Below are 14,650 nucleotides of genomic sequence, written 5' to 3'. Positions count from 1 at the left end.
GATACACCAGCTGCAGAGTTGACAAATAGTGTCTGTCATTAAAGTATTTTCTTTTACAGATCTTTCTTCAGTATGATTTCTGCAGTAATCTAAAAGAGCTAACAGTAACACGATTTTAAGCTGCGTGCTAAAGCTCATTCATTAAGTATTTATGTGCATTCATTTAGTATTTGTAATTTTAATGTCTATAACTTGCACCTAAATACTTAATGAATCATTATAGTTTCCTCTGGCATGAAATGTCTGCAAAATTCAATACATGTCTGGGATGAGGTATGTTAACTCAAATTATCAGAATTTTTTCAAAAATAAATCTCCTTATCTGCTTTCTAAGCACACTGGAATAGAAGTCAGGTTTGAAAAATGTAGCCAAAAGTAGTCTGGATTAAGTTAGAAGGATAAAAGTATTCAACAACCACTGCAATTGTATGTATTTCTAATGCACTGCACCAGATTCATAAACCAGACATTCCCTGTTGTTCAGTCTTCCCCAAGACTGTTAGTTCAGCTAACGAAGTGGTCAGCAGTCAACAGATGATTAACATTTACATGCAAAATCTTGCTAAAAAGATCTACACTGAATACTTTTTGCTCCTATGCCTCCAAAACAAATAAGAGGCATCTTTAGTTTCAAAATCAAAACATTAAGAAATAAAGTGATGAATACTAGCTGAAATATTTCAGCAGTTATTAACAAAATAAGGAATTAGAGCAATACATTAAAAAAAAAAAGTCAAAGAGAAACTGCCAACTACCTGAAGTAGTCTGGATGACAGTCTTACCTGAATACCATGAGCTTGTTGCTGTCCTTGTTTTCTCAGCACTGGTGTAATTATTTATATTTTTAATCCCTTTTTCAAAAAAGGGTATTACTACATTCTTTACAGTGTATTTGACTGGTTTGAATCTTTCCAAAGCTTAGCTGAGGCAGCTTTTCCTCAGGGAACAACACTACCACCTCCTGAGCACCATTTATCTCAAAATATGTAACATTTCAGCATTTCTTTGTTGCCCTGTAGGACTACTTGGCTAAATAGCAGATAAACAATAGGAAAGTACTGAACTATTCATTGTAACAAGTACCAATAATATTTTCCATGTTGTCATTATTCACTCCAGTTACTCTGGCTACACATTTTAAGTAACTCCTCCTACGATATTCAATCTCTCCCACAAAATCCAGCATATCTGAGGGTAGAAAAGCACAGAAGAGTAGGAGGCCCAAGAACAATGGAAGTTGGTAACAGCAACAATTCACTAAATGATGATTTGTGAATCTTCTTACCATAAAATCCTAACTCAAAACAGCTGGAAAAATACAAAAAACAATATTAAACAACACCTTCTGACCTGGCTCTGTCTTTAGCAAAGTTGTGTGATGTCAAGCTGTGGCTCCCAGCTGCATGTTTCCTTTCACTAACAGAAGAACAGATACAGTTATGTTGCAATGAACCTATAATAGCTTATTTAAAAATTCAAAACCCACAGGCTATTTTCTGCAATGCTTAAAGAAGTACATACATTGTTAAAAAAACACTTAGTTGTTGAGAAGACACACATTAAGTATTTTTTAAAACACAAAAAAACCCCAAAATTAAAGTTGTGCAAAGTCTACTACTTTAACACTGCTGGCTATGAAGATGATGTCTTTACTATACACCCAACATGGGTAAGCTTGGGAGATGTGTGAATTGCAGAGGGATTCAGCACAAACAACCTCTTCTGAAAATGAATGACTTCAGGTTCAGAACAGACTATTCATTCCCCACCAAACCACCACCACCACAAAAAAAAAAAAAAAAAAAAAAAAAAAAAAAAAGAATTGCAAAGGGACTCAAATTCCCATGGTGCTTGTGGTGTAATTCTGACAGAAGCATCCTTTCTACCAACAGCCAATTCACAAGAACAATTACTGGAAACAAACCAGCCTATTATTCTACATCACCAAGTAGTTGGAGTTTGTTGTGGTTTTGTTTGTTTCTTCTACAATGAGATTTAATTATCCTTTTTTGTCCCACTTCCCCCTCCTCCTCTCTTCCCCCCAAAACCAATCATTTTCATTAAGAGATTGACTCTAGAAAAAATCCCCAAAAATTAATTTATAGGCTTCTACTCAAATGCAATAAACAAACTGTACATTTTCAAAATAATAACTACTAGTAGAAACCTTTATTAGATAGTCAGAGAACTCTGCCACAGACTGGTAGGTAGCTTATTTCTTTTTAAAAAGGAGTATTCATAGTGGAATCTACAGGCATATTTACGGCCACTAAACCACAATGTCAATGGAACAGTTACTACTTTTTCACAGACTTCAGAGTTCTGACATCAGAGTCATATTTTGGACAATGTCTCCTTGCTTTACAAAGATCATATTTTTGAAGATTAAAGAAAGACTAATCATCCAGGAAACTCTACCTAGGTGACGTCAAGGAAACCCAAATAAAGCAAGAATCAAAGTCTTAAGCATAAAACACACATAAAGCATAGCTCCCTTTTTATAACCATGTTTTTCTCTGAGAGTAATTTCAGTGACCAAGAATTATTCCTGTTAAGGGTGGAATTTTCAGTCCCACACCTTTTCTCTCCCTAGGTTACACTACCTTCTAATATATTAATTATTTGTCTGGAGATCAAAAGAGTTTCTGTATGTAAGGTCTGCTTTAGGCCATGTTATCAGCACCACACAACGTCAACTATTTCGACCAAGACAGATACTAAAACCAGTTATTGCCAAATGAGAACATGAAAGCTTGAAATTGTGCCTCTATCTTTTTAAAATGGAGATCTTAAGTGATACTATGAAACACCATATGCTAACAGTGGTCCCTAACTGATAATTAACAGATACCCAGAGAAGAAAAATGTCTCAGTGAGCTATACCCAGGTGTTTGGTTCTTTTGTCATTCAACCTTTGCATGTAGGAGAGTGACAGGTATAGAAACAAATGGGAAGAAAACACTCAGCTCTGACCCCACAGTGCTTTCAGGTTTGTCTCTTCCACACACACACCTTGACCACCCAAAACACACGAACTACGTTTTTAACACGGAATTAGGTAACAACGTACCAAAAAACTTTTGGTGTGTAAGTGCTCAGCCTTTGTGCCACTTGTAGGGAATATGGCTCCCATACAGTACTAAGGTTTGCAAGCTTACTGCTACTTTAAGCTTGCAGTGGTTAACATTTCTTCTACTTGTAGGTCTGAGAGAAATAACATTGCTCCAGACTAAGTGTGCCTGGGGCAAGCTCCCATCGACAACTCCTGGTATAAACAACATATCTAGAACGTGTAGTACCTCTTTTACCCGGTTCATACATAGCTTTTGATACAAGTCTTAAATACCAGTTTACTTGTTTTCTTAAGAATGCCTAAAAAGGTGAGTTATTTTCAAAATTAATATAAAGTTAAAAGAAACTCAAACTAGCTACAATCTATTTAACTCAAGCACAGCACCGCCAGAATTTTCACACACACTATTTGGTGTTTCATGTTGTTTCTCCTTTCACTCTTTAAGGCAGTGGTTTCCACAGGTCAGTTCAGAGAACATAATGAAGCATGGTCCATGGCAATTCTTGTTGTAACTCCATTTTTAATTCGGGGACTCTACTCCCCAACCATTAGTGGTTTTGTTCAGGGCTCCAGAGTTCAGAGATTGAGTTGACAGGCTCTGTTCTGGCACAGAATACAGCTGGCACATGTTTCATCAGGACCTCGTTCTCGATTATGAGATGGTTTAAATTGTTCTTGTTTTGAATTAACCTATTATTCAAAGGTCATCAAGTTGGCAGGAACCTGAAAGCAAAAATACAGCAGATTTAGTTTGGGTAGTAGCTGCTTACACTCCACCATTTCACAGACTAGTCACCTGTTTAAATGCACATCATTAATGCTTGTACTGTCTCCAAACAACAGGAGAAAGAACGCAACTACCATTCAGCAGTACAAATATAATTAGAGCTGTAGAAAACCAAGGTATAACCAAAATATTAAACTGCTGCATGGTTTATAATTTTATATATATGGCCATAGATCTTATTAATTTTGATGACATTTAAGATTTAAGTTGTCAGCAAAACAACCTTAGCATGATAAATCTCAGAACCAAACTACACAAGCGGAACCTTCTCACTTGAGTCCCACCTCCAGAATTCTTGGCACACAGGTCAGCAATTGATGTAGGCCTTCTAGTATTTTTAAGACTAATTTAAAAAAAACAAGGCATAAACACTTGCCTGGGCTTTTCCCATAGGAAACCTGAATGCCTGCTGTAGACATCACTCCCTTTCATGGAGATTAAAGCTAGTTTGCATTACATTAGTTTATATCCCCATCTTCTCCCCATCAGGAATTTGCCTGACAGCAACATCTCTTGTTTAGTTAGGTTACTAAAGAGCCACCAAATTCCAGATGACTGTCAATAAATACCCAGTTTGGTCAGATTTGAAGCAAGCATTTCTTATTTTGCATTTATTTTTCTTAAGTAACTCCTCTACAAAGGCAGGCTAAAAATCTTGGGGTTGTTCAGCCTGGAGAAGAGAAGGCTGCGTGGAGACCTCATAGCAGCCTTCCAGTATCTGAAGGGGGCCTACAAGCACGCAAGAGGGACTCTTCATTAGGGACTGTAGTGACAGGACAAGAGGGAATGGGTTTAGAATTAAACAGGGGAAGTTCAGGTTAGATATAAAGAAGAAGTTCTTTATTGTGACGGTGGTGAGGCACTGGAACAGGTTGCCCAAAGAAGTGGTAAATGCTCCATCCCTGGCAGTGCTCAAGGCCAGGTTGGACAGAGCCTTAGGCAACATGTTCTAGTGTGAAGCATCCCTGTCCACGGCAGCGGGTTGGACCTAGATGATCTTAAGATCCTTTCCAATCCTAACCATTCTATGATTCACCATTTACCTGCAGAAGCAAGAATGATCAACTGGGCTAAAGTTCCACCATTAAAAATAAAAATAATATCTATTAAAATAGGTCCCAATACTACTCAAAACTGGGTAGGTTTCTATAGTCTGTCAAAAGCACATTTAAATATCCAAACTTTCTTAGGCAGTCATACTGCTAACAAGCAAATAAGATCTTTCATTTTAAACGGTACCATAAGGCATCTCTCTAGGGAAAGCACTGCTCAGGAATCAAATCACAATCAAGAGAAAAATTTTTACAGGATTTTTTTTTGCCCCTCATTTGGTAAACCAACCTTTGTACCCTAATGTCTGTGTGGAGCACTGCTTCTTCTATGGGTGCAACTATGCTGCAGGAACCCATATAGTACAACTACACAACATGCCATAAAACAGAAAATATGCAACAAATTATGGTAGCAGGCTTTTTGCTTTTCAGTGGAAGTTGTTATTTTTGTTAGTTGTTTTTTTTTTTTTTTTTTTTTTTTTTTTTAACAATCCTACCCTCCTTTTTCCTTTTAAAATCTCCTTCACTTATCTTCACTTTGCTGTCATATTTTCCACAGGAGGCTTCACCAAGATCCTTAAGCCTGCTGTGTTTGCACAAGCTAGGGGCTGAATGCTTTAAACAAGTTTGCATTAAATAGTATTGTTAAGCCTTACTGAATAAAAGCTGTCCTCAGAGGGCTATTTTCAGGCTTGCCTGGAAGTCAGCACTTGCTTGCAAACTCCTCGCCACTATTCCCACATTCTCCAGCCTGTAACACAATTTCCTCTCCTTTGCACTGTCTCTAATACTTTTGAATGCTAAGGTTTACTGCTTTTTATATAACTGTACAATAGCCTTTTTAAAATAGGCAATGACAAAAATACTGCTGCTCAGACAGATATTTTAGAGCATTCCTTCCGTGTCTCCAATTGCTTTAAAGTAGCCTCAAGATAGCCCCAAATCTTTCTGCGTTACCACAGAAACTCTGAGGACTTGTTTGCAAAGGGACAAACAGGAAAGCTAAGGCAAATCAATAGGCATGTGAAATTGACATACATGCTGCTCAGAGTAGATTGCTCTTCATACAAAGCTATCAGTTACAGCTTGGTCATCTTGAAGATCTCTCTGTTCTGAGCTCTTAATAGCTCATATTCCTTTTCAACTCCTTGCTCTCACCTGTTGTCTGTTGCTTTGGCAGGCAGCGCTCAGGTGTTTAAACCAGAGCATTGCATTCATTCTGTTTCCAGCTTGAAATTTGTACGAATTTCCTAAATGAGAAAGGTACAGAAAAAAACTGATAAACACAAACAATCCTATATATTTAAAATCCTACCCATACTCAAACACCTCTAAATTAAAACATTATGAAAAGATTTAATAGCAGAAGGTTCACATAACTTTACACTTTGTCTGGCATAGGTGCAACTTAATTGTTTGGCCTAGTGTGAGAGAAGTTTCAGCTCACCTGCCTTCTTTTCCAGCATTCTAGATTTCAACTAACACCAGTGTGAATGAGGAAAGAACAAAACATTCTCAGATTCCTACAACAAAAATGTTTTTGTTCAATGCCATTATTGCAATTTGTTTATAATATAATTTCACAATTTTTAAAGGAAGTGCAAGATAGCACTGAAATGCACTCTAGAAAGTTAGATTTGAAAATATTTGAAGACTGTTCCTAAAATATCAATACATTTCAGACTATTATTTTCAGTGTCTGGTGTTATACAGTGCTTGCTTGGGCTCAGAAAGACCAGATGTTACAAAAACATTTCCTGTTATTACTGAGTTTAAGCGGACCGATATTCATAATTTACATGACATATCAGTGGTGCTATAATAGATGCTTGGAAATAAAATGTACTAATACTCGAAGTAGATAAGGCAGTAATTAACATTAAGCTCCTTTATCAGATCTTCAAATGCTGCTCTTTCTGCATAGTTTGAAGGGCTATGGTCAAGGTCTGTAATAACAGGACAAGGAGTAATGGGTTCAAACTTAAACAGGGGAGATTTAGGTTAGGTATAAGGAAGAAATTCTTTACTGCAAGAGTGGTGAGGCACTGAAACGGGCTGCCCAAGGAAGTTGTGAATGCTCCATCTCTGGCACTGTTCGAGACCAGGTTAGACAGGGCCTTGAGAAACCTGGTCTAGTGGAAGGTGTCCCTGTCAATGGAAGGGGGGTTAGAACTAGATGATCTTAAGGTCCTTTCCAACCCAAACCATTCTACGATTCACTGTTTAAACTGAAACCAGGACACTATGTAGGAGTAATGGAAATCAACGCTTCTCTGCAAAACTGTCAAGATCTCCTAGGATTTTTAATCCTGGTAATAGCACTACATTTGAACAGATGGTTTGGGTTTTGTTTTTCCTTTGGAGAGGAGAGGGGACTGGTCAAGTACCTAGTGTTAGCTAAATATTGAACTTCTTGGTTTTATTGTTACTTACATTTTCACGTATGTGAAAATGCCTCTGAGTGGTCTAAACATAGCTTAAAAGAATGCAGATGAATACTTGCAACAGAATCACAACTGGAGTTATTAGTTTGGAGAGTTCTTAGAACTCAGTGAAGGCTCTAAGGATTCTCCACAGACGATGGTTCCCATAACATTCTAAAGGTACACATGACATGTTGCAGAGCAGTTGAATAGGTGAAAAGTAACATCCTTCCAATTTCTTTTAGTTGCTAATGAATAACTCAGCAAAGCAAATTTTTATTCTGGGAATCCCTGCACTCTTGGTGCTAGCATTGCTTACCCTTCTCAGAATCAGTCAATAAGAAGAGATCTGGATGCTCAGGGTCGTCTGCCATCATCACCATCCAGCCCACCACGGACACATTCTTACTCGGTGTGGATTTGAACTGCAAATACAAGTAGAGACCAACTGAAGTAAACCAAGAAGGTTTAGCCAGACAGACTGCACCGCACAGAACAAGCATGCAAAAAGGCAGTTCTTCTCAGTGCAACTGTTCAAGACACAGAATAACTTCAAAGGAAGCATAGCACTTCATAAAATTAAGAAAGTTTAAGAATTTTATATGGAATTCGTGAAAACGGAACTTAGTACAGCGAATGATATTCAAAGCAAATTAAAAGCAGTATCAAAATCCCCCCAAATGTATCAACAGACATCTAAACTGTACTGTATGAAAACAATAGCATTGCTCACATTATTGCACATGTGTAGTACACTCTAGTTCAAAAAAAGGGCTTTAACAAAGGCAAAGCTTATCCCTCTACTGTTAACAAACAGCAGAATTAAACTTGTCTGTGCCATAATTATTCAAAGTTAACATGCATTAAGTATTATAATAGACTGTAATTAGACGAGCCCTGTGAACAAGATAACACAACTGCGCAATTAAATATTATGACCTGATGAATGAAATGGATCAAATGGGGGTGTAGATTCACTAAACAAGTGCACAGAACACAATGTGCTCATTTATCAACAAGATGTTCAAAATGACGGGTTCTTCCTGTACGAAGTGCTACTCACATACTTTTAACTTAGGCCTCTTATAAGCACAATACCTGTCTCTGCTACACTAGCCTCTCTTGGTCCCACTCTCCTCTTCATTCACCTGGTCAGTATTATTTTCTAGTTGTCAGGCTTCTCCTCTCAGTTACAGGCTACTCGCCCATTAAATCCAACCCATTTCCAAACCACAAGGTTCCTTCTCCCTGGTCTCCTTGCTTATCTATTAGTAGATCCTCACAAATCACCTCTCAGTACTTGCTCAGGTGCTCCCATTCACTCCCCAATACCTAATTCATTCAGTTTCTCCCAACAACCTGGTTGTCAGATCTGATCTCTTCTTCCTACATTCATGGATCTGACACAGATTCTTCATCAGTCGTAGCACTCTTATCCTCTGCAGTGCTCTACCTCACTTCTGTGCCCAGGTAGTCCAACTCTGCTATATGCTGGTCCTCATCAGATGTGTCTTCCTCCTGTCTTGTGAAATCTCTATTCTAACCTCTTTCTTAGTACAGTAATTTTGACCTCTCTTTAATTACACTACTAGAAATGACAAAGCTAAAAAAATCTCAAGGACTTTTAAAGTCATTAAAATAAATGTATACTTCTAGAATACTTTAATTCTCCACATTAACACCACGTAGCAGATTTGCAACATTAAATATAAAATGTCTTTTTTTTAATTTTAGAGATATTGCTTTACTATTACAAATCTAGAACTCTGGTTCAGCAAAAAACCTATTACTGCTAAGAAGTTTGAGAGTATCACAAGTAACGTGAGAGTTTATAAGAATATTCTCTATATGTGGCAATATAATTATAATTAATTAATTATAATTAATATAACGTGAATATAATTTACTTTATAACTAAAACTCCACTGTGAGTCTAATGTCAGTTATTCTAATCTATGCCACAGATTAACTGGAGACCTTGAATATCCAGATAAGTTTATCTGTCTGGGGCTTGTGCAACAGGCTACATTAGAACTTTAAATGAACAAATATTAAGACCAATATTTGAAACAAAAAGTATTTTAAGCAAGTTCAAAATAATTTAAGAGTCCAGTCTCTCTGTATCTTATAAACATTTGAATGCATCATCTCTATACTGCTCTCTCATAGTAACTATGTTGCTATAGTTACACTTGGAGGAACCATTCCATCACAAGTTCCTACCAGTCAAGGTCAGCTGTCCTTTATGTAATGTTAGTGGAAATATAAAAGCTTGGAAACTTTGAAGGGGTGCTTGTACAGATAGCTTAAGCATAAGAGTGATAATGATTGTTCTTAGGAAAGACCTGCCTGCCAAACTTCAAAATGGATGCCCTTTTTTTGATATAACTAAGGCTAAAACTAGGGGAAAAGACTAATCCTCATAAAACCCATAGAACCATATATACTAAAGTTAAGTAACTCTCCTGCCTTTGGGAGGTGGACAGATTTGTTAACACCTCATAAGAAAAGTAAATTGTAAAGCTCTATCAGACAACATTACATTACTTCTTTCCAAATGGAAACTAAAATTTCTCTGAAAATTCCAGTCAGTGATGAAAAACATTAAGGAATTTTATCTGAAAGAAGGAATAAAGACAGGGAAAGGGAATAAAAAAAAGGATATATCTTATGAGTTCTTAAAGGACCAGCTATGGACCCACTGAAGACATTGCCTTGAAAAATAAACATGGCACAGCTTACACTTAAAAGGGACCTGCAAAATGCAAACCTCCAAGTAGTCCTACAAAGCATTAATAGATCATTTTCCCAGAGGTTGAAATTTGATTCACAAGTGGTTTTAATAGGCTACAGATCAACAACGTACCTCTTAAACTGCACTCCTTTCTAGAGTTTCATGAAAACATTTGTGCTTTCCTATGTTAGTTATATATCATAACAATAGCTATACAATATATGAAAGTGCCATGCAATCAAAATTGCTAGAGCTTGCTTGTTTTTGCATTTTATTAAAAACAACTAGCTAATCATGGTACTTCTCCAAAAAGTAAAAAGTTCCACACAAGGAAAGTGTTTCCTGCCAGTATCAATCCATTATCACTTTAAAACACATGTCAGTTTTCCATCCCTGTGCATGGCTGGATTTGCATTCCATGTTTACATAGTCCTCCAGGGCAGTTCATTCTCTACTAACACATAGAGCCAACAGCAAGTCTGCTTTGTTAACATGAAGGGAATGAAAGCTTCATTGTAATTTAATGTTCCTCGTTCCTCTTTGGTTTTTTTTTTTTTTTTTTTTTTTTTAATACAGGCCACTGGAATGACCTTCTTATAACACATGTATAAAACTACACAGCTCTACTGCTAGGCTTCACATAACTAATTTTTTGTTGTTGTTCTGAGCCCAAAGGCTTTTATACATCTTTGAATCAAAACCTCTGCATTCATCTGTGAACAGACTTTTCACTCCAACCTTTTGGCACCTACAGATCTCCTCCTCTTCTTCTGTTGAGATTTTACAGCTTTCTAATATTCAAATAATTTCCTTGGTGGCTGAACATACTTCCTAGGATGACAGCATTCTTTATCAGGGTATTTCAGTGAAAGTGCCTGAGCAACGACTACCAAGTTTTCTAGAGTGCCAATAAATGGGTCTAATTCTGAATGCAGTGGATGGCTTGCAATGAACAAGGCTTCATGCCCAAGCATGAAGCCTCGAAAAAAATCTCTGTTGCTTTTCCAAGTGCTCACAAACATGGAAAAATCTCTCATGCATGCTACGTTGTCACAGAAACTGGTGAGATTCTTCCAGCCCAATCACTATAAACAGATGGATTTTTTTAGGGGCACATTCACATTTTCCAGGGTGAATGCTTTATGTAAGACGAAGTTGGCTATTTTTCACTACTGTCCTTTTCTAAAGGTGCCCAAGTGCTATAGTTCTATCACAGAAGCTCATTTGTGGCTACCATTTCAGCATATGAGATAAAACCTTAAGCATTCGAGACACATTCCTCTCAGATTCTCCTGTACAACATCTCTGGGCTTTGAAGTTCACATGCTCATTACAGACAATTTTACAGTACTGTAGTAATAACTGGAACCTCTTCACTACTTAAAATATAAAGCTCATTATAATCAGTAGTATTTCTTAGCAGACACAGCACAAGAAAGTTTGTCACATCCAGGTATCTACAGCATCCTCTTCCTTTTGACTAGATTCACATCTAGAACACACACTATACTGGATGTACTCCTTTGTCTTTGACCATAGGCATGAGAAGAGCTGACTTGCCCATGTCGACAAGGGAGGGGATTTCTTGCACTTTTTGCTAGGTTACACTGGGATTTTTATGAAGTAATTTTCCAAAGAGGTTGGCTATTATAAGCTTGGAAGAGCTTTTAGTGTCAGTGCATTCCAAGTCCTCAGCCTCAGCTGCCTTAAGCAATAGCAGCAGCAGAACGGTTAAAAGCATGCCTGTAATCAAGACACATTTACCACGAGAGTTCTAAGCCAGGAAACTTTATACAGCAGACTGACTTTTTTGTTGCCAGTGTTCCTCTCCATGTCACAGAGGCCTTGAGAAAGGAAGCTGAAAAGACAGATGTTTACATGGCTCCAGAAGATGCTTGGAATATTTTACCTGTGTAAATCTCCAATGTATCAATCTGAAAAACAAATATGCTTCAAAGTAGACAGCATCATCCTTTTTATCCATTTAACCTGGACAGTAACAAAACAAAACATAGATCTAGCCTCAAGTATTTATTTGTTGGTTTTGTTGTGGTTTTTTTTTTTTCCCCCAGAATGTAGCTCTTAGAAATACCAGTGGATTTGTACAGTGAACTTACACCCATACACTAGCTAGCTATGGATGCTTGACCACCTATAGTTTATTCTCTCTTGATTAACTTTCTTTCTGAAAATGCAACCAAATGTGAATTGAAGCATGACAAGTCATCTTCACAGACTGCAGAACAAAAGCTGAGGTTTTGTGCTATAACCCTGTAGTGAAATGGGTGTAAAACTAAGCCATCAATACCTAGGCTAAAATTAGAACACAGACTAGGTGAACAAAGTTACTCACCACCTATTACTAGGCTGTTTTTTAAACTGGAGTCTCTCTCCCTAATCCACCAACCCCAGCCTCCCACAGCAGTTACCAGGTTATTTTCCACCTTAACTTCAGCATAAAGATCATACTCTGTGTTATAATAATCTTCGGTGCAGAAGTGCATGCACTGTGAACTATTTATTTTAATGAAAAACAATCTAAACTGTAGCTAAGAGGTATTACATTATTTTAACCATGACTGTATTTGGGAAAACACATAGAAGGCCCAAGCCTCATAACATCCTTTGAATAAACAAACAGAACAAAATATGTTCACTGCCCTAAAAAGCTAAAAGCAAGACTTCAGCTGTGTATAGACAACACCAAGGTTGCACTGGATAGTTCAGTACAGTCTCTGCTGTAGCCATCATTGCTTTTCAATACTGCTCCTCCATCTCCCTTTCCTGGGAATTGCATTGCTCAAACTCAGCTCAGTATTTGTAAGCCATAAGGCTGGCAGACTTCTAACTCTGCCAGCATTACGGACTTGAATGCCTCCTAGCCTCTATCTGCAAACTTCGTTATTGGTCTGGCACATTCTTGGACAAACAAACATTAGAACATAAGGATGTGAGACAGATTTCAGCTTCCTAGGGACTAGTCTCTATTCACTAGTAGTTTGGTTGTAGATATCACAACATATCAGTGACTTGGGGAATATTAAATTTTCTGAACCGATGGAACTAACTTTTTTGAAAGAGCATTCTAAATGGGTATGACTGCATTCGAAGACAAAAGCTTTTGTTTCAAGACAAAGGCTTTTGCAGTCAGAGACTCAAGAGGATCAGATACCAGACTTGAATGCTTACATTTATTACTTTTTTACTTCATGCACTTTTCCTAAAGAAAGGGCAGGACCATTTAAATGATTAAATGTTATTCTGAAGGAAACATGTATGCAAATGGACCACAAAAATTCAATATACTGCATTTCCAAACAACAAAATTACCAGCTAGGCAATTTTTCCAAGTTCTCTAAACCCGTATGTTATTTAGATTGTTTTAAAACATTTATGCATAATACTGAAAAAGCTCATGATTTAATAGGTACAACTATGATAAAGTCTGCCAGCATACAGTACTCTGACAGGCAGTAGACAAGAGAGACTTACAAATACATATTCTATTCTTAAAAGAAAACAAAACACAATTTTGCTATAAAGCCTAAAGGCATCACATCATAACAGGAACATGAAGTCTGACATTACAAAAAAATTCTTTTCCATTTCTCAACGTTTCCAGAAAAAACAAGCAACCAACTGCTAGTGACATAATGCCAGCACAAGTTCTCTCTTGGTTCTTTCTTCTTCATTTGCTTTAATACTTCGTAGTTCTGCTCATAATACTTTACAAGCCTGCTCATTCCAACTACTTTTACTTTTAATGAGACAGACTCCTTCCATAAGGTTTTCACTGATACCAGAGGCAAATGCATCCAAACACATACAGGTCTCTAAAGACACCCAGGAGACAGGATGCTTGGCTAACAGGCCTTTGGTCTGGGCTAGTATTGTCTTGACTGGCAAGACAAATTAAGTAGGATCAGTTTTGATGTCACCTAAGCAATCAGAGCCAGTAGGGGTGGGACTACTGAAGAGGATGATGGCAAAGAAACTATGTAAATATTTCTACAAGTAATTAGCTCATTAAACTACTTTGAGTATCAGGATACTGCTTCCTAATGAGCTACTTCCAATAAAAGTGGAAAATACTCAGGGTTTTTGTAGATTAAGACAACATTACACACAAGCTTTCCACATAGGAAATTCAAATATCCAGGAATATACTACTCAGAAATCTTAGGCTTCAAATCTCTACCCTCTCAATATAAAAATGTTAAGATAAGAAACCAGTATCTTGTACTAAAAGAAAGGAAAAAAAAAAAAAAAAAGGCCACTTACAAGGATTCTAGAAGCACAACTCAGTTTGTAAAATTACATAGGCTTTATGCAAAACAAATGTGTTTCAGTGAGCATTGCCATAAATTAATCTGAAACCCTGGCCAAGGCAACTGTAAGTAGTGGTTCCGAGTAGTGAATGAACTTCGAAAAAGATCCAAGTATCGCAGATTTCACCCACTTTCTTAATAGAATCTCTGGTGGCATCCCCTTTCATTGTAATTAACCAGCAAAAACAGGAACTACGCACATTGTAACATCCCTGGAACATCTATAGAAAATCTTTTTACTATTTCCCCACAT

At 37.2% G+C, this 14,650-nt stretch overlaps 1 protein-coding gene across 5 annotated transcripts in view; it reads right to left on the bottom strand.

Annotated features, from left to right (window-relative positions):
* Positions 1–2,138: 2,138 nt before the first annotated feature.
* Positions 2,139–14,650, bottom strand: part of RALGPS2 (Ral GEF with PH domain and SH3 binding motif 2) — a 130,513-nt gene continuing 118,001 nt past the window's right edge. For 3 of the 5 annotated variants that reach the window (XM_030493819.1, XM_030493820.1, XM_030493821.1), the window contains 3 exons: positions 7,655–7,760; positions 6,071–6,162; positions 2,148–3,796 (listed from right to left, as the gene is read on the bottom strand). In XM_030493819.1, the coding sequence (XP_030349679.1) occupies positions 3,767–3,796; positions 6,071–6,162; positions 7,655–7,760 (228 nt within the window). In that variant the 3' untranslated portion in view covers positions 2,148–3,766. Of the gene's footprint in view, positions 3,797–6,070; positions 6,163–7,654; positions 7,761–14,650 lie in introns of all 5 variants that reach the window. The other 2 variants (XM_030493818.1, XM_030493823.2) reach the window with 1 other exon arrangement.

The sequence above is a fragment of the Strigops habroptila genome, chromosome 8 (assembly GCF_004027225.2).
Source record: "Strigops habroptila isolate Jane chromosome 8, bStrHab1.2.pri, whole genome shotgun sequence".
In the NCBI taxonomy this organism is placed as follows: Eukaryota; Metazoa; Chordata; class Aves; order Psittaciformes; family Psittacidae; genus Strigops; species Strigops habroptila.
This window is presented reverse-complemented; position numbering and strand designations above follow the sequence as displayed.